General features: G+C 60.2%; 1 protein-coding gene across 1 annotated transcript in view; it reads right to left on the reverse strand.

Moving 5' to 3' along the window:
- The window catches only part of ITPR1 (inositol 1,4,5-trisphosphate receptor type 1), a gene marked incomplete at its 3' end in the record, with an annotated part of 121,723 nt that overhangs the window by 45,055 nt on the left and 57,865 nt on the right, over window positions 1–18,803 (reverse strand). The window contains exons 5-12 of the mRNA XM_023746403.1: window positions 15,043–15,158; window positions 9,551–9,637; window positions 8,810–8,968; window positions 6,576–6,674; window positions 5,313–5,396; window positions 5,023–5,169; window positions 3,512–3,607; window positions 2,112–2,156 (exon numbers count right to left, since the gene is read on the reverse strand). Coding sequence (XP_023602171.1) covers window positions 2,112–2,156; window positions 3,512–3,607; window positions 5,023–5,169; window positions 5,313–5,396; window positions 6,576–6,674; window positions 8,810–8,968; window positions 9,551–9,637; window positions 15,043–15,158 — 833 coding nt within the window. The remainder of the gene's footprint in view (window positions 1–2,111; window positions 2,157–3,511; window positions 3,608–5,022; window positions 5,170–5,312; window positions 5,397–6,575; window positions 6,675–8,809; window positions 8,969–9,550; window positions 9,638–15,042; window positions 15,159–18,803) is intronic.

Genomic DNA, 18,803 nt, shown 5'->3' on the forward strand with positions numbered 1-18,803 from the left:
TTCCCCGAGGGAGCTAGGGCCAACAGAGCCACCTGCCTCAGAAGGTGCCCTGCCCAGCGCCTCCGGCGAGAGGCTGCGCGAGGTCGGTCTCTGTGCCGTGAGCTGTGTGGGCCTGTTTGTAACGGTTATGTCGCCCTCGCAGGATGCCCACGTGCGCCTGCATCGACTGGGAGCATTTCTGTCCCTAACTGGCTTGGCTCAGGCAGACGCCTGCTCCTCTCCGAGGGGGGGAGGGAGGAAGGGGGGATGAGGGCAGAGGAGAGCGCCTGGGAGACAGCCCCCTGGGCCTGATGCGGGGACTGCGGGCCACTGTCCGCTTTCTCGGCCCATCTGCAGCCCCCACTCCTGTTTGCAAAAAAGAGAAAAATGCTGCTTTTGTCCCCCAGACCGCTGGGTCCTGCTTCTCTCAAGTCTCTAACGCCGCGTGGGAATCGAGAACAAACCCAGGACTCGTGATTCCACCTGCAGGAGCCTGAGCGGCACGGGAGAGGGAGACCGGCCCCTCCCCAAGCCAGGCTCCCTTCAGGAGAAAGGACTGTGGATCGGCCGCGGCGCCACTTTCCGGGTAAGTCCCACCCGATTCTGGTGTAAGACACGGGCGCACTACAGGCCACAGGGCCTTCAGAGACCGGCTGGAGTCCCAGGAAAACGCAAGGCTGTCAGTCCCTGTGTCTGGGAACGGGCTGGGGCAGCCTCATTCTCCGTGTGTGGTCGGCGGTCGCCCCCTAGTGGGAGGACAGGCACACTGCAGAAGGCCCTCAGAGGCAGGCCAGCCTCGGGAGGTCCTTTTTCTCCCCTGGCATCGAGTCTGTGCCCCGAGTGTAGAAGGTTGAGAGCAAGTGACAAAGCAGAGGGCGGTCCCAGGCAGAAGCACAGGCCTGAGGCCAGAGTGAGGAAACACGGGAGCAGGACGCGAGGCTTCCCATCCCCACGTGACCACCTGTTTCCCTGCCCGGAGAGCGGGAAGGCTGCCGAGCCTGCCAACGCCAACGTGCAGAGCGAGCCCCACGCCAGAGCCCCGGGAGCCGTGTCCCAGGCCTGCACCCGGCCCACCGCCACCTGGGGAGCAAGACAGAGGGGAGAGGCCCGCACTCTGGGAGGACCCAAGACGCGGACGAGCCAGGACCGCTATCTGCGTCCTCATCGGCCACATGCCACCGAGAGGGCGGCCCTAACACTTCCACACGTGCCAGCTCCCAGCGGGACTGGAGGACAGGCGCGCTGAGATGCGAACGATCCTGTAACTTATGAAGCGGCCATTTCCTGAGGGCTCCCTAAGGCCCTCCATCCGCACAGCCCGCGCCTGGTCCTTACGGCAAGTGCCCTCGCACAGCTGCGGACAAGGGAGTGAAGGCTCAGAGAGGGAAAGCCGGGGTCCCGAGTCACACAGCGTCTGAGCGCTGGGCCCGCTATCTGAATGCTCTGTCACCACCCTGCTTTCCGTCACAGACTCCAGGTCCACCTGCACATCAGACCTCGCTGCACGACACCCAGTGACCTCCGGGGACCGCACGCTGTCCCCTCGACGGCAGCACAAAGACCGGGAATGCGCGTCGGGACTGACGGGCAAAACCGCCTCCAGAGCAAGGTCCAGCCGGCGTCACGATTCCTGCCCACGTCCTAAAGTCCACTCCTGACTCTGCAGAAGCGAGAACCCGTGGCCAGACAAGGGGGTCTGCGCAGACGGCGGCTTTAACTCCACAGAATAAGTGACACCGCCCGCCCCGCACACGCACTCCTTGGAAATTCTGGATGAGTGACAGGTCAAGGTCAACAGCACCAGGACGTTTGTTTGTAAAAGGCCGCCGTCTACAGGGGCCGTCACCTCTGCAGCCTAGGAGTCTTCCCAGAGCCATCGGAAACTCCCCGACTCACAGTGGAGACCCTCTGAGTAAGCACGCGAGGAGCATCATGACGGACAGTCTCGTGAACCAATCAGGACGCAGGAGGCATGACTGCCCTCAAGGGAAGCACAGACAAGACCCTCCTCGGAGGCGGCCAGAGGCGTCCCCGTGTCCCCAGCACCCGGCACAATGGCAGTTCCTTCAATGGGGGCAGGACACGTGGCCTCGCCCTACCAGGCGAGGAGAGAGGCGCTGGCCCATACTTACTGGGGGCTGAAACTCCAGGCATTCTTCCTCAAAGTCAGGGTCTACCTGATGGGAAAGAATCATCGGGAAATTAAAACACCCGCCGATTTCTCACGGGCTCGGCCCCCACTCGTGGGAGACGCCAAGGCCTGCGGGCGTCGCTCAGCAGCTGAGGACGCGTCCCTTCCCTCTGTTCACGAAACCAGCATGCCACAACGACACACGTCACAGGAGCACACCAGGCCACAGGTGCACGCCACGCCACAGGTGCACGACACGCACGGACAACCTCCCGCCACCGACGGCCGGCACTCGGGCACGGACAGCAGAGCGCGAACTCGCTAGCAGAACAGCCGTGAGAAGCCCGAGACACCGGCAGACCAGCTGGTCCGGTCACAGACCAGCCTGCTCACTGTACTGAGAACTAAGACGTCTGTGGCCTCAGGAGGCACACGCGCCTCAGAACCTGGCGAGCCCCGCGGTCTCGGCCGAGCCGGGGACCCGCCCGAGGCTCCATGTTAATTTAGTCTGGTCCTCAGCGCTCACATATTTCAAAGCCACCAGTTCGTACGCGTGTCGGGCTCCCAGGGGGCTGGGGTGCGTGAGATTCGGGCTTCCCCGGTCAGCTGTGGGCCAGGCTCCCTGACAATCTCTGAGCAGCCCCTCCGCTGGCCCGGGCAGCGAGGTGTCGTCTGATGTCCGCCTGGGCCCTGATGCCAACATGCATCCTACAGGTTGCGGCAGATCAGAGTGAAACTCGACATCTGTCACCCGGGAGGATGGCAGGCCCCTTGGCACAGAAATTAAGAGGTAAACTCTTGCCCTTGGACATTGAGTCCTGACTTTCTTCCAACACCCTTCCCAGCCATGTCCCCGATGTTGGCTTCTCAAGAGCAGAAGATGAGGTCCTGCCCACGCCACGAATGCTCTGAGAACCAGGTGCTCACGGAGCTAACCGTGCCTCACTGCTGCCGGCTTCCCGTGCCGGGCGTCAGGACAGTGTGCGGAAGGGGGAGATGTGGGGAGAGCGGCGTGAATGAGCAAAACGGAACAACAGTCCTACACCCAGACTACCGTGCCTTTTTTGTTTTTGTTTTTTAAATCTACTCTCGTAGCAGCTGTCAAATATTCAGCGCAGCATGACCACTGCAGTCACCACGCTGTCCCTCACATCCCCAGGACGGCACTGCCTTCTGGCTAACGTTCTCCCCACATCTCGGTGGAAATCGGTGTGAAGTCCTCGGCGTGTAACCGCCCTTCGTTACCTTTTCTTGTCTGTACGCAGGGGAAGGAGGCAGAGGAAACAGAAGCAGGACGAGGAGCGAGGTGTCTGCAGGACCTAAGCCCTCGGCGGCCCAGTGCCCGGGTGGGGCGGACGGGGGCGGCGTCCGCCTGGAAGGAGGAAGCCCGCTGCCACTCACCTCTGCGGCCAGGTAGTGCCCGGTGGCCAGGTGCTTGAACCGGAAGAGGCTGTTCCAGTACCCGGCGCCTCCCCGACACGGGTCGTGCTGGACCACCTGGGAGAGGGGGAGGTGGTCAGGGTGCGAGAGGTGTCAGCCACGCCAGGACATCGCACACAAATCACAGTCCAGCCGAGACATGGACCAGCTGACACACCCAGACAGACACACGGAAACGCTAGCAGTACATCTCCCGGGACCCCACGTCTACCGGCCAAGGGAGCGGCTGCAGCGAAGAGATCAGTGGTTTTGAGGGTTTGCTTCATCGTCATGAAGGATAAGCTAAGATGCTGAAACTCACCCACAGGGGGCACGGGCAATGTAAGGGGATTTCGTGAGGGCAGGGAAAGCAGTCGATCCACGGAACCCCGTGCAGAAACACCACACCACCTGGGCCTGTGCTCAGAGCCGGGCCAGCTGGCCTTAAAAACGAACGGAACTTCAACCCTGGCCCGTGTTGCTCAGTGACTGGAGCATCAGCCCCCTCGCCGAAGGGTCTCGGGTTGCAGGTTCGATCCCCGGCCCTGGTTTGGGTGCATTCGGGAGGCAACTAATCAATGCGTGTGTCTGTCTCTCTCTCTCTCTCTCTCTCTCTCTCTCTCTCGTTGATGTTTCTTTCTCTCTCTCTCCTCTCTGCTCCCTCCTTTCTACTCTCTCTAAGAATCAATGGGAAAATAGCCTCTGGTGAGGATTAAAAAAATAATAAAAACATAAGTGAACAGAACTTCAGCTTCTGGTCACGATGGGACCCTGGCACGGGCAGTCGGTGCCATAAACAATAAGACGCTGCACAAAACCTCTGGCCTCGCCAGGGACAACTAGACACCAGGAGGAAAGGCGTGAGCGGACGGGCCCCTGCTGGACACGGGCTGCAGAGCTGTGCCTCCGAGGAAGGGAAGGAGGACTCCGCATGTCCGCTCCCTCCCGAGCGGCCTCTGGGATGGAGACCCAGGAGGGCGCGGGCCCACTGAGTGGAGGAGGTAGAGTAGAATTAGGGAGATGGAGGCGGCTGGGATTCGGCGGGGGGGGGGGGGGAGGCAGGATACAGAGCCACCAGGACAAAAAGCTCCAGAAATCTCCAAAGCCTCCTTGAGTCGTTGGCTGGATGCCAAGCTGCGTCTGTGTAAGGCGAGGCCCCACAAGGCCAAGGACGACAGGGGAACTCCGAGTGCCACATGCCCAGGGCCCCTCGGCGCTGGGAGCTGCTCGGATGCCGCGAGGCCAGAGGAGCGATGGAGTCCCACGCCTGGGCGCTCAGTGCGGACGGCACAGGGCCCACCTTTGTGTGGGTCTGACCTGGCCCTAAGCAGAGGCTGGGACACACCTGGCCCTAAGCAGAGGCTGGGACACACCTGGCCCTAAGCAGAGGCTGGGACACACCTGGCCCTAAGCAGAGGCTGGGACACACCTGGCCGCCCACCAGAAGCTCTGGGACGAGCCGTACCAGCCCCACGTCCGCCCGCCCCCCTTACCTCCACCTCCCACAGGGCCTTGGAGCTGGTGGCCGACGTGGCCGACTGCCGGCCGGTCGTCCGCAGGAAGACGTGCTGCTGCTTCCGGTGCTCGTCGCAGGTGAGGAACTTCTCCTGCTCGGCGTGGAACAGCCGCACCACGTCGCCCTGCAGGCCACGCACACGGGGAGGGGGCATGACCTTCAGAACAGCTGCGCCCAGGCGGCCCAGACTCACCTCCCCCTCGGCGTGTCCTCACTCCCCCCCCACCTCCATGTGTGCCCCCCCCCTCAGTGTGCCCTCAGGCTCACCCCCTTGAGTATGTCCTCCTTGTTGTCGCTCCACTTCATGAACAGCACGACCTTCCAGCTGGTGTTGCAGTTGACGGAATTGACCTGGAGGAGAAGCAGTTCCCTGCTCACACCCTCTCAGCCCCAGACCCCGAGGGCCAACACCCTAAGGCAGGGGTCTTCAAACTTTTTAAACAGGGGGCCAGTTCACTGTCCCTCAGACCGTTGGAAGGACGGACTATAGTTTAAAAAACAACTATGAACAAATTCCTATGCACACTGCACATATCTTATTTTGAAGTAAAAAAACAAAACAGGAACAAATACAATATTTGTATTTGCATGTGGCCCGCGGGCCGTAGTTTGAGGACCCCTGCCCTAAGGTCACAGGCCGCGCGGTAGGAGCGTCGGGCAGTGAAGGGCCCTGTGAACCAATCAGGGTGTCTGCTCCACGGGACCGCGGGCGCCAGGCTCCTGCTCCCCTGGAACCACAGACCCTCCTTTCTCCAGGGCTCTTCTGCCGCCAGAGAGGAAAGGCCCGGAAAACACGCGCTCACAAAGGGGACGGACTGCACGGTAAGACAGCGTCAGTGTCTGCACTGAAATGCCAGCGACACACAAGCGTCTGAGGGCACAGGGACACCCTCGAGAACCTCCAGGCCCCAGCCATGCCCTCCACACAGGAGCGCCCATCGCGCCCATTTCAGAGACAGGAACACTGATGCCCGGGAGTCTGGGTGACGGACCCGCAGCCACAGAGTCTGGGGGCAGACTTGGGATTCGAACCCTCATCTATATGACTCGAGAGCTATGTCCTCAACCACTAGACAGCTATTTATGTCACCGCTGTCCCTGTCCGGGGTCCCGTGACTGCCCGCTCAGAGGCAAGGGAGATGCACAGCCAGAAGCAAGCACCGCCCCGCGGGGCTGCTGGGGCGCAGCGTGTCCCTCTGAGCAATTAGCAAAGGGCGCTCTCTTAAGAAGACAAACTAGAAAACGGTGCCCTTCGGCCAGCAAATTCAGACAGGGGTCCCGTCTCTGGCTTAACCCACGGGAACCGGTCCCCAGTGACACAGGCTCCGTTCGCTGTGCCCAGGGGTGACGGTCAGCCCCACCCCCACCCACTGCGCAGCCCGGCACAGCCTCCGGGGCGGCCCTGACCGGGGCCTTGGTTCCACACGTGCCCCACGTCACGGCTGTCAGCACAGACACGCCGTGGCCCCGGGCTGCTCCCGCAGCGCCCCCCCCGCCCCCCCGCAGGCCGCACCTCGTTTCCCTCCTCACCTCGTTGCAGCCGGGGTTATCGACCAGCTGGTGGCTGCTGGCGTGCAGGGGCTGGCCCGCGTTGACCGGGTTCAGCACAACCTTGTCGCCTATGACCACCTGGGAAAGGAAGCATGGGGACAGCTTTTCACAAAACCGTCGGGAGTGCCGGGGGGGAGGGCGGGGGTGTCCTCAGCCCGCCCGGAGGTGGCACGTCCCGGCCGGCACAGCCGAACCGTTCGCAGGGCAGGCCGGGCTCTGAGCTCCCCAGCCCCTGCCCGGTCCCCGACCAATGGCGAGACCAGCACAGACGCCCCCGCCGAGCGCCAACACTCCTTTCCCACGGCAGCAGATATTCGTGTGGGCGCGCCGAGTTCTAGGGGGACAGCAGCGGAAGGCGGTCTGGTCTGAGAGAACAGAGCCGTCATCTACATCAAGAGCTGTGATGCTCGTGCTCTTCTGAGGGCGAGCCACACGGAGAAGCACGTTTCCCGTGAAGACCCAGGCGTGTGTACTTATGTGCGTGTTGCGTGTGTGTCCGTGTGCACTGATGTCCACACAGACACCCACACTTCCCTGGGACAAGAGGTGCCCCCACCTCAGTGTGTATCCTCATCACAGTGACACAGCCCGGGCCTTTCCATCTATTCCACTTTCTAAAACCATAGCCGCGAGCCACTAAATGGTCTCATGGCCCAGGAATGGAAGCACGGGATCCTGCAAGGACAGCGGTTCCCGCCCTCCGGCCTTCCCCACGGAGGCACCGCTCAGCAGGTGGGCCTAAGGGACAGGGAGGCTACAGCCTCGCCGAGAATGAATTCAGAGCCAAGCGCCTTGTCTTTCATGACCGGAGGGGAAGGTGCTTGGACATGATGGTTTCTTAGGGTGTAAAGCTCATCTGTTTTCATCTGATACACTGGGGAGCATCACAACCACATTTCCAAACCAAGTGAAGACCCCCAAAACCCACCACTCCGGTGGAACCACAGCTCTGAGGGGCTTCTTCTGTTCCGAGCTGAGGGTCAGTGTTTATTGCAGCAACTGGGAGGGGCCGGCTGGTGTGAAGGCATCTGTCATACTGTATATAACACACACACACACACACTCAAACATAAAAACTGCCACAGATTCAACTGCCCACAACTTGTAAACATAAATGGCAATACTGAGAAATGGCCAAGTCCAGTTTTAGGTTAAGGCCAGCTGAGCATTTCGACAAGAATGGGACACACACTCACGCTGTCCCTGATGGATGGACCGCAGCCCCGGGCTGGGACACACACTCACACTGTCCCCGATGGATGGACCGCAGCCCCGGGCTGGGACACACACTCACACTGTCCCCGATGGATGGACCGCAGCCCCGGGCTGGGACACACACTCACACTGTCCCCGATGGACCGCAGCCCCGGGCTGGGACGCACACTCACACTGTCCCCGATGGAGGGACCGCAGCCCCGGGCTGGGACACACACTCACACTGTCCCCGATGGACCGCAGCCCCGGGCTGGGACACACACTCACACTGTCCCCGATGGAGGGACCGCAGCCCCGGGCTGGGACACACACTCACACTGTCCCCGATGGAGGGACCGCAGCCCCGGGCTGGGACACACACTCACACTGTCCCCGATGGAGGGACCACAGCCCCGGGCTGGGACACACACTCACACTGTCCCCGATGGAGGGACCGCAGCCCCGGGCTGGGACACGCACTCACACTGTCCCCGATGGATGGACCGCAGCCCCGGGCTGGGACACACACTCACACTGTCCCCGATGGAGGGACCGCAGCCCCGGGCTGGGACACACACTCACACTGTCCCCGATGGATGGACCGCAGCCCCGGGCTGGGACACACACTCACACTGTCCCCGATGGATGGACCGCAGCCCCGGGCTGGGACACACACTCACACTGTCCCCGATGGAGGGACCACAGCCCCGGGCTGGGACACACACTCACACTGTCCCCGATGGATGGACCGCAGCCCCGGGCTGGGACGCACACTCACACTGTCCCCGATGGAGGGACCACAGCCCCGGGCTGGGACACACACTCACACTGTCCCCGATGGACCGCAGCCCCGGGCTGGGACACACACTCACACTGTCCCCGATGGAGGGACCACAGCCCCGGGCTGGGACACACACTCACACTGTCCCCGATGGAGGGACCACAGCCCCGGGCTGGGACACACACTCACACTGTCCCCGATGGAGGGACCGCAGCCCCGGGCTGGGACGTGCACTTACACTGTCCCCGATGGACCGCAGCTTGTAGAAGGGCTGGATGTAGAACCAGGAGCCCTCGTTCCCCGCCTCGTCCAGCGTCACTCGCATGGCGTTCTTCTCCAGCAGGGCCGGCAGCCTCTTGTTCACAGTCAGGTACTTGTTACTTTTCAGATGCAGGAGCTGAAACCCGCCGGGAAGAAGGTGGGTGTCGGCGAGCCTCTGACTCTGCCGTTCCTCCCAGCACATACGATGTGGCTCCAACACCCTCCCCCCGGCTCACTGTGAGGTCGGGAGCCGCAGAAGTGCCCGCGGCGGGAACGCTTAGGGCCGTGGTTCTCAACCTTCTGGCCCTTTAAATACAGTTCATGTTGTGACCCAACCATAAAATTATTTTCGTTGCTACTTCATAACTGTAATGTTGCTACTGTTATGAATCGTCATGTAAATATCTGATATGCAGGATGGTCTTAGGCGACCCCTGTGAAAGGGTCGTTCGACTGCCAAAGGGGTCGCGACCCACAGGTTGAGAACCGCTGGCTTAGGGGAAACAGCAAGAGCAGAGGAGCACAAGTAGAGCCAGAGAAATACTGCGCTGTTCCCAGCAGAGCCTGGGGCAAGGTTGGCGGTGCTCAGGCAGAGGGCCACACCTGCGGCCGCAGCCTCCGGGGCCAGGACCCCCTGCAACGTCAAGTCCAGCCCCGGGCGCCTAGGCCTGCGCAGGCACCGCGGTGCCCACCAGCCCGGGGAGGGCGGCAGACCCACCTGGATCACGTTGCCGTACTGGATGACGGTCCCCAGCAGCTTCCTGTTCTCCGTCTCGTTCTGCTTCTTCTCCAGGTCGGCCGCGTGCTGTGGGGGAGAAGGAAGACGGGTCACAGAGGCGGCCCGGGCCGTTTCTCCGCTGGGACACAGGGCCGGCGTCCGGTCCGCCTGGGAACCACAGACACGGGCAACTCCCCGCTCCCCTGCGGCTGAGCCGCAGGCAAGGCCCGAGAACCACAGACACGGGCAACCACCCGCTCCCCTTCGGCTGAGCCGCGGGCAAGGCCCGAGAACCCGCTCTGCCACGGGCAAGGCCCGGGAACCCGCTCAGCCGCAGGCAAGGCCCAGGAACCCGCTCTGCCACGGGCAAGGCCCGGGAACCCGCTCAGCCACGGGCAAGGCCCGGGAACCCGCTCTGCCACTGGCAAGGCCCGGGAACCTGCTTGGCCGTTGCTCCCTTGGCCTTTGTGGCTTTTCAAAAGTGCATCTTTCTCTTTAAGGGGTTCATGGGCCTGTCAGCTTAGGCTCAGCTCAGGTCATAGGCTGATGCATTTTTATTTTCTTGAGCTTATGTACCTTTAAAGGAAGTAGGGGAGGGGGGCGAGGGAACTTGCAAAACCCTTTTTGGGTGTGTAAAAGCCCTCTTTGAAAGCCCTGGGCTGAAATAAACCTGCGTCTAAATGCTGGCTCTGGTTCTGTGACCTGGACTGTGTTACTGAGCAGGTGGGAGCCTCCGTTTCCCCTTTCGTAAAATGAGGGTAAAACAGAAGCTACGCCCGCAGGAGTCAGTGCCTCCCTGCAGGGTTCATGAGCGCTAGTTATTATCACTGGGCACCGATGATCATGTACTTCGTCTTCACGGCACTCCCTCGAGGGGAAGATCCGTGTCCCAATTTTAAAAAAGAAGGAACAGACTGGAGAGATGAAAACATGTGGCCGACGTGGCACAGGCAGTTGGATGATGGGTATTAAAAGGGATTTGTTCTACTGTTTTCTCTACTTTTGTGTCTATTTGAAATTTTGCTTAAGAGGCTCCTTTTTTAAAGTCACACGTCTATTAAGTAGGAGAAATAATCCCCAAGGCACATCTGGGTTAATCCAGATTTATCCCGCCACACGCGAGGCGGGGAGAGAGATGACCAGCACAAATTCCGCAGGTTAGGGAAATCGGTAAAGTTGAACGGAGCTTCCAGAACAGTCTCCCAGGGCCACCAACCTGAACAGCCATCTATCCTGCCTTTACCTGTTCGACGCTCCGTCCTGCTAGCATTTCAGAACCGTGCTCCCGGGACCTGGGTCCCTCCCAGGCAACGAGGGACCGCCATTCCGATCCATCTCCCAAACCGAAACGGGTAAAACCACAGAGACGGGATTCGCAGCGGATCCGACGGAGGGGAACCCTGGCGCCCACTCCTGCACTTTGGGGAGGTCCCGGCGGCTCCTCCTCAGGGCCCCCGTCCTCGGAGTGAGACGCACCAGGTGCGTTTCCAGGCCCCTCCGCACTGGCTCCTGGCGCCCCACAGACCACCTCTCACCTCGGCCAGGTCCCGTGACCTCCCCAGGCCTCCCCCGGTGTTCTCCTCCACGAAATGGGGGCGCTGCAGCCGCTCAGGGCTGTTGGAAGGTTCGAGAAAAAGCACTGCAGACACACAGTCGGCGTTCAACACGTGTCAGCCCTTTACTACACCCGCGTCCCTAACGCTCAGAGCTGCTCAACGAGGGGACTCAGGAGGGGACGGAGTGGCTGGTGAGGAGCCTTTCAGCCGCTTCCGACTCAGCATCTGCCCCGCCTGCACCCGATGCAGGTGTTTGTGGGGAGGCAGGTCCTTTGAGGAGGATCAGCTGCGAGAAGCATCCGACCCACTGAGAACCGCCCGCAGGAGGCGAGGGCTCAACGCACATGCACACGGGCTGGTCAGAGGCCTCCCTCTGTCTCGGGGATGAGCAGCCAGCCTGCTGTTCCCGTTACAGGACAGACCCGCGGGGCCCGAGGCTCATCCAGGAATGACCCAGTGCGGACACGGCACTCCCTGGTGCCCAAAGTGTCCTCTGCACAGTCAGGTGGCTCTCCAAACAGAAGCCGGGACTGAATCCACTGGGAGGAGAGCTTAGACTTTGTAGAAAGTCACTGGTTCCTCTGCTAAGCAGATCTCAGCTCATAGAAACGGGAAATTCAAGGGGAAAAGCCAAAAGGGAAAAAACAAACAGATTCGGTAAAATGAAAGTATGTGCAGCCCGGCCGGCGTGGCTCAGTGGTTGAGCTCAGACCTAGGAACCAGGAGGTCACGGTTCGATTCAGGGCATAGGCCCAGGTTGCGGGCTCAACCCCCAGTAGGGGGTGTGCAGGAGGCAGCCGATTAATGATTCTCTTTCATCACTGAAGTGTCTCTCTCTCCCCCTCTCCTTTCCTCTCTGAAACCAATAAAAAATATATATATATTTTAAAATGTCCAACAAATGATACCGTCTTTCTCTGCTGCAAACATCACCCTGAAAGGACTCGCCTCCAGAGAACCGTAAGGTGCTGTTTCGTGGGCGTAAATGGGAGAAGGGCCCGAGGAGGGGAGATTCTCACGGCTCCCGCTGCCTCTCAGGAATTGCCAGTGGCCTGTTCAAGAACCACTCATCTAAAATGTGAAGTTCCCACCCACGTTTCGACTACGTATTAAAGCGCCAACTCAACAGTCCCTGGCACGGCTGGAACAAATGCCAGTGAGTCCTGAAGCTGCCATACTTTCTGTGTTAAAAGACGAATTGGGCACAGCAACAACGTCGGAGGGTGTCTGTGCAAAGACAAACCAGAGGTGGAATCAGACCAGATAGTACAGCAGATGGGAGGGTGAATAGCTACCAAGTTCTCTTCAAACAGCAGCGGTCACAGCGGAAACTGCCGAAAGGTTTACCGACGCCCAAGCCTCCACACAGCCACCGCCGCCTGAACTCACAGACATTCTAAGAACTCACTTTGCCAACCAGCTCTGTTTCAGGAGAAAACTCCCAAATTCATTTCGCCTTTACACAAATACTGTATGTGTTCATCTGAGCTCACACATCAATGCTTAGAAAACTCCCTCCACAAAACCAAATTCACGTCTTCTCCCCCTCCACCCCCCCACCCCCCGTTTTAGGAGGCCCAATGGGTAAACAGCGCTGTCAAACTGGGCTTTCAGACAAAAACATCCACCGGACTTTTAGGTCCAACACGTGAGGCAAAAGGTAGATCCAAAGGAAATACGGTACGAACCATACCTGGGCCCACGGATCGAGGCGCTGCCCCCCGTGGAAAGGACCGGATCTGGCTCAGCGAATCCCACGTGAGGTTTCTAAGGAGGGGCCACACCCGGTGCTCTCCCTCGGAAGGATAACTGGCCATGTCCATCACCAACTGTTTCAATGGGCCCAACTTGGACGGAGCCATTCCATTCCCAGGAATTTCTCCTAAGATGACCGGGCAGGTGGCCGAGGCTATAACATCCTTTTTTTTTTTCTTTTCCTGAATGGCCCAAACTATCAGGATCCTGAGTTCTGCCCTCCAACCTGGGGCTTGGCTAATTAAAATCACAGGCATGTTGCCCGGCTGGCGTGGCTCAGTGATTGGGCATCAACCTATGAACCAGAGGTCATGGTTCGATTCTCAGGGCACATGCCCGGGTTTCGGGGCCAATCCCCAGTAGGGGGCGTGCAGGAGGCAGCCAAGCTTGTTTCTCTCTCATCTATGTTTCTATCTCTCTCCCCCTCTCCCTTCCTCTCTCTCTCTCAAATCAATAAAAACATTTATTTTAATCACACACAGGTGGGTGTGTTGGTCTTGCCCCTCCTCCGACGGGCTGAGGGCTGTTTTGAGTTTCTGAGAAAGACACCGCACTCTACACTGCGATCTCAAGTCACCACGGACGTCACCGTGTTCCCTGAGCAACGTCAAGGTCAACTCCGTCAGTCACCTGTTGTTCTACTTCAGAAGCAGAGGAACCGGTATTCAGTGACTCCAGAAAGGTCTCTGTGCCGGGACCTTCTTCAAGGTCAACCGGCCCTGGGCTGTGTAACATGACACTGAGCTCGGAGCGGACGGTCCGGCCACTAGAGGTCATTCTCCTTCGACGGCTGTTGGCAGCCCCATGCCCCAGTGGGAAGGAAGTCAAGGGGTCTAGACAGCGAAGTCCTTAAATGGCGTTCATTTAAAACAATCTGACCTCTGACTGGGGTCCTGCACAGCCGTTGACCAAAATAAACACGAAAGCCCCCTGGAGACCGGCCTTCCGCCCAACGGCGAGCGGCTGCGGCAAACACCACACTGGAGGGACCGCACGGAGGCAGACGCCGGAGGAAAGTCCCAATGAGCAGGAAAGCAGGGACCCCAGGGCCCCAAGTCGCATCAGTAACCCTGAGTCTGTTTCCTCCTAAACCTCTTTTAACGCACAAACCGCGTAAAGAAGAAAGCTGGCTTTTTTTTTGAAATAAGGAGTTCAGAGTTCCTGGTCACCTCTGGGATTGCCTTCTAGCGGCTGGGCAGTTTTCCCAGGTCACTCGAGGGAAGGAGCCAGGGAGGAGCCGCCGACGAGATGTCACAGGTCACGGGCACATGGCGGGAAGCAGCCCCGCCGGAGCCGCGCTGTGCGCTGTGCTGGGGGAGTGTGTCTTAACTCTCAGCGGGTGCGTCGCCAGCACTTGTAAAGATGGAGACGGAGAAGCAGGGCGCGGCGGTGCAGGAGGCCCACAGCGCAGCCCCGAGCGGGAGGCAGGAGAGTCCGCGCAGGTGAGACCTGAACTGAGCCTCGAAGGTGAAGGCGGCTCCGGGCTCAGCCCAGGAAGAGCCCAAAGCACTTTCCAGGCAGGAAAGACGAAGCGCAAAGACCAGGGTTTGCTGGGCCTGTGGTGCTCAGAGCCTGACACGGAGCGCAGGGGCCCGTGCGGCTGGGCAGTGAGGCCCCGGGCACAGGGAGGCCCCGGGCACAGGGAGTTACGGGCACAGGGAGGCCCCGGGCACAGGGAGTTACAGGCACAGGGAGACCCCGGCACAGGGAGGCCCCAGCACAGGGAGTCCCGGGCACAGGGAGGCCCCGGCACAGGGAGTCCCGGGCACAGGGAGGTCCCGGGCACAGGGAGTTACAGGCACAGGGAGACCCCGGCACAGGGAGTCCCGGGCACAGGGAGGCCCCGGGCACAGGGAGACCCGGGCACAGGGAGGCCCCAGGCACAGGGAGACCCGGGCACAGGAAGTCCCTCAGAGGCCCTGAGGGAACGGCAGGGACCCGCAGGCGCGATGCCAGGACTGCAGTGAGGTGCAGTGGGGCGACTGCGTGGCCCACCCTGATGGGTCCCTGAGGGGCAGCCTGGTGTCCTCGCCACGCCTGGAACACACGATGCTGGCGACCAGGACCCAGCTGACCTCAGGGTCAGCCCCTACCCCTTCACCAAAGAGCACGGGCCGCCTGAGCAGCTGCACACGGTCCCGCCCGCCCGCCCTGCCCGCCCCGCCCGCCGCGGGTACCTACGTGCAGCTTGTTGAGCAGCACGGCGTCCGTGGTGCTGTTGGCGCCCGGCTTGGCCGCCTTCCAGAACTGCTTCTGCGCCGAGTAGCGGTTCATGGGGCAGAGCCGGAACAGGCAGTCTAGGAGGGAACAGACAACGAAGCGGTCACTGAGGGAGGCGCCCAGCCTGGGGAGGCCACCCCCGTGAGGCCCGGAGGGCGGTTCAACCGAGAGTGAGTGTCAGCGACGGGCACAGGCCTGACGGCTCTCCCCTCTGACCTTCAGTTCTCAGCCCCTCCGCGTGAGGTTCCAGGGAGAACATGAGGCCGGCGGGGGCAGAGCTGGGGCTCAGGGTCAAATCCAGCTCTCACCGCGGCCCCCCAGCTTCTACTGGGAAAGTGCGAGGGCGCATAACCCCGCTGCGTGTCAGCACACGGGCATCTCCACCGCAAGCCCCCCCTCCTCCACCCGACCAGGTGTGAAAATACGAGAGAAGCTTGCACGGAGGGACCCGCTGGTGCGGAGGCCTCTTACAGGGTGTGTACGAGATGATTCTCGGGGAGCAGAGAGAAACTATCTGCGCTTGATCTGGGACCGTCGTGTCCTTGTCCCTCGGCCTCCGCACCGTGGCGCCCTCCCGGCTGGGATCCCCTGGGCACCTGTGACCCTACACACGGCCCTACAGAGAAGCAACGCTAGCACAGCGGACTGGTGGCTGCAGAGCCACCCGCATATTAGAAACAATAAACAAAACACTGGGAATATTGTCTCTAATGACGACCCCGACCTAAAGCACCGCGTGCTGAGGCACCAATGAGAGCGTGGCAATCGCCATCACAGGACACGACGCCGCTGTCCAACCTCGGTGTTTCCACCAACGTCCCCTTTCCTGCTTGTCGTTATAATGTATGTACTGTATTCGTAAACTGGAGGCCCGATGCACGAAATCCGTGCAAGAGCAGGCCTTCGCTGCCGCGACGGCTGCCTGGATCCCACGGCTGCAGCCCCAGCTTCGTCTGGAAGGTTGTCCGGAAGGTCATCTGGTCTAATTAGCATATTATGCTTTTATTATTACTGATAACGCTACCTATCCAGTAATGTGTATACAGCTTTCAAATATAAACACACATAGTTTACGAGTATATCTGTCAATTTTTAGAGGCATAAGCCCATGTAAAGAAAAAGAACATTTAAGTCACCAGTGTTCGTATCTGACACAGGGCTTCCTTTATGGGCCAAGTGGAATAACAATTCCAAATCTGACCAACAAGGCACGGAGAGTGGAACGGCCTATGCTTTCTGTCCACACGCTTCCCACGCTGACAGCCCGTGCTCACATTCAAAGCCAAACTGGTTCAGATGGATCTTGGGAACCATCAGGCCGGATCCAGGATGCCAGGGGACTCACAGGCCACGGGAGTTCCATTCTGCGACGGCTGCGGTAGGGCCGGGTCCGGCACCCACCGAACACACAACACGGCCCAACACGGCTCAACACTCCGGATGATGGGAGGGTCACCGGAGGCCAGAGTGCGAATTTCAGCGCCGTCGGCCCAGCCACAGCCTTGCTGTCACTCCCACGCCAACTGCGCTCCTCGGGCGACACAGAGCGTCCCAGCGGACGAAGCGTATTTACAACCAACCGTCTCCGTAAATACGAGATGTGACCGAACTCGCGCCAGAACCGCATTAGCCTTGCTGATTTCGTCCTGTCTTCCCAGTTGCTTAGCAACTGATTGGAAGTGAAAATTAAATTAAGCAATTCAAATGTGATGGGAGAGTCACCTTCCGGAATTCTGCAATTCAGCCGCTCGGCGTGGCCCTCTGCTCCTGGGATGGCAGGGCAGGGCGCACTGAAAGTTCCGCCGGGTCCCCATGTGCGCTCGGCACCGGAACACTCACACACAGGGACTCGGCAGAAGACCAGGCCGGCTACCTGTGTGTGTGTGTGTGTGTGTGTGTGTGTGAGTACATATGTGCACACACACACACTGTGGTCTGATCTCACTCCAAAGAAATGCCACAAAGAACAGCTTATGACAAGTGTTATTTTAGGCCCCTGAAGAATAAACTAGATTAAGGTTTCAAAAAATCACTTTGGCACATTCCTAAGCTGTAGCAGAGCCAGGCTGGGCCCGCACAGGAGAAGCCAGCCAAGCAGGGTGGGGGTCAGCTGTGGAAGGGCTGGGGGCAGTGATGCTCCGTGGTTTAAGCAGCATCCAGAACGTGGAGGAGGGAGAACACCCGCTGCTTAGTAGATGCGTTTAACTAAGAAATGAGCACCTTGGTGTGCAGGTCAGAGAACCAGGGGGGTGAGAGGAGCTTCAGAGGTGGGTAGAGCCACAGGAGTGGGTGGAGCCACTAGGTGGGAGGAGCCACATGAGTGGATGGAGCCACATGAATGGGTGGGGCCATGTGAGTGGGTGGAGTCACTGGGTGGGAGGAACCATGGGGGTGGGGCCATAGGAGTGGGTGGAGCCCCACAGGTGGGTGGAACCACAGGGGTGGGCAGAGCCACAGGGGTGCTTGGAGCCCTCCACAGTGGCCCCATTCATGCACAAAGGCTGCTGGAAGAACAGCTGGAAGACCACACCGGCCTCAGCATCCCTGGAAAGTGGAACTCCGCATCCGTGGAGAGTGTAAGGACCCTGAGGGTGGAGACACTGGTAAACCTGGTTGAATGAATCATCCCTGAGGCTCCAGGAGTGACTGGGTGGTTCTACATCAGGAAAGAGGAGCTGGAGGAGGAGGAGGAGGAGGAGGAGGAGGAGTGGTGGGAGGGGCCTGGACAAACACCTGGACAAAAGCCTGGAGATGGAGCGGAGGGTCCTGGGCAAAGCCAGTGCTGGGGCCCGGTGGCTGGAGCAGAGGGGCTCGCCTCCTGCAAGGTGAGCAGTCTCAGCCATCAGGAGCTGCCCACGGGCGGGCGTTCAGCACAGAACCCTGCGGCTCAGGTTCCGTGGGGAGCTTTCTATTTGCTGGTGGTGCTGCTACCGAAGGGAAGGCGGGAGGGCCGACGGGGGGCAGGAGGGAAAAGGGAGAATTTCACTTTAGCGATGCGTCGTCTCGACGCCCATGAAACATCCCAGCTGAAGTGCTGAGTAGGCCGTCCACCGACGAGTGGGCTGCAACCACAGAGCAGCCAGTTATTTCAGGAGGTGAGGGGGAGACGGGAGAGGAAGGAGGCTGCTGGGGGGGAGAGCGGAGGAAGTCAGCATCACAAATCCAGTGCCGCTCCCATCTGCCACCGGGAGCTCTGTCCAAACCCAGGGACCACGCTCTCGGAGGCTGACAGAAGCTTGAACTCGATTCAAAGTTTTCGTTGGGCAGGATGAAGGCGAAAGCTTTCCTCTTCCTTCTTGCCCCCCTCCCCTCCCCAAACAACACAAAGAAAATTAAAAACCAAAACCCCAACGCCATCTTCTATGGAACTCAACTCCATCGTCCCAAGCTGACAAACATGAAGATGGGAAGAGGGTGGAGGGTGGAGGGGAGCGAACCCACGAGTCTGCACCAGGGGAAGCGAGCTGGCGGGCCCTGCGGAGCCGGGACAGGCCCAGGAACCGGGTGTCACTGTGCAAGGCACGGCCCTGCCCACGCGGAGCAGGGACAGGGCTCCAGGGCCCGAGGACGGCCGGCGGGGAGGAGAGTGGGAGATCGCCCTGTCCGCCCCACACGGAAACTTGCAGAGGGAAGGACGGCTCAGCAAATGCTACGGAAGAGCTAAGCAAACAAGGAAAAATAGAGCATCACGAAGCCAGGGGAAAGCTGCATATTAAAAGCTG

The sequence above is a fragment of the Myotis lucifugus genome, unplaced genomic scaffold (genome assembly GCF_000147115.1).
Source record: "Myotis lucifugus unplaced genomic scaffold, Myoluc2.0 scaffold_674, whole genome shotgun sequence".
NCBI lineage: Eukaryota > Metazoa > Chordata > Mammalia > Chiroptera > Vespertilionidae > Myotis > Myotis lucifugus.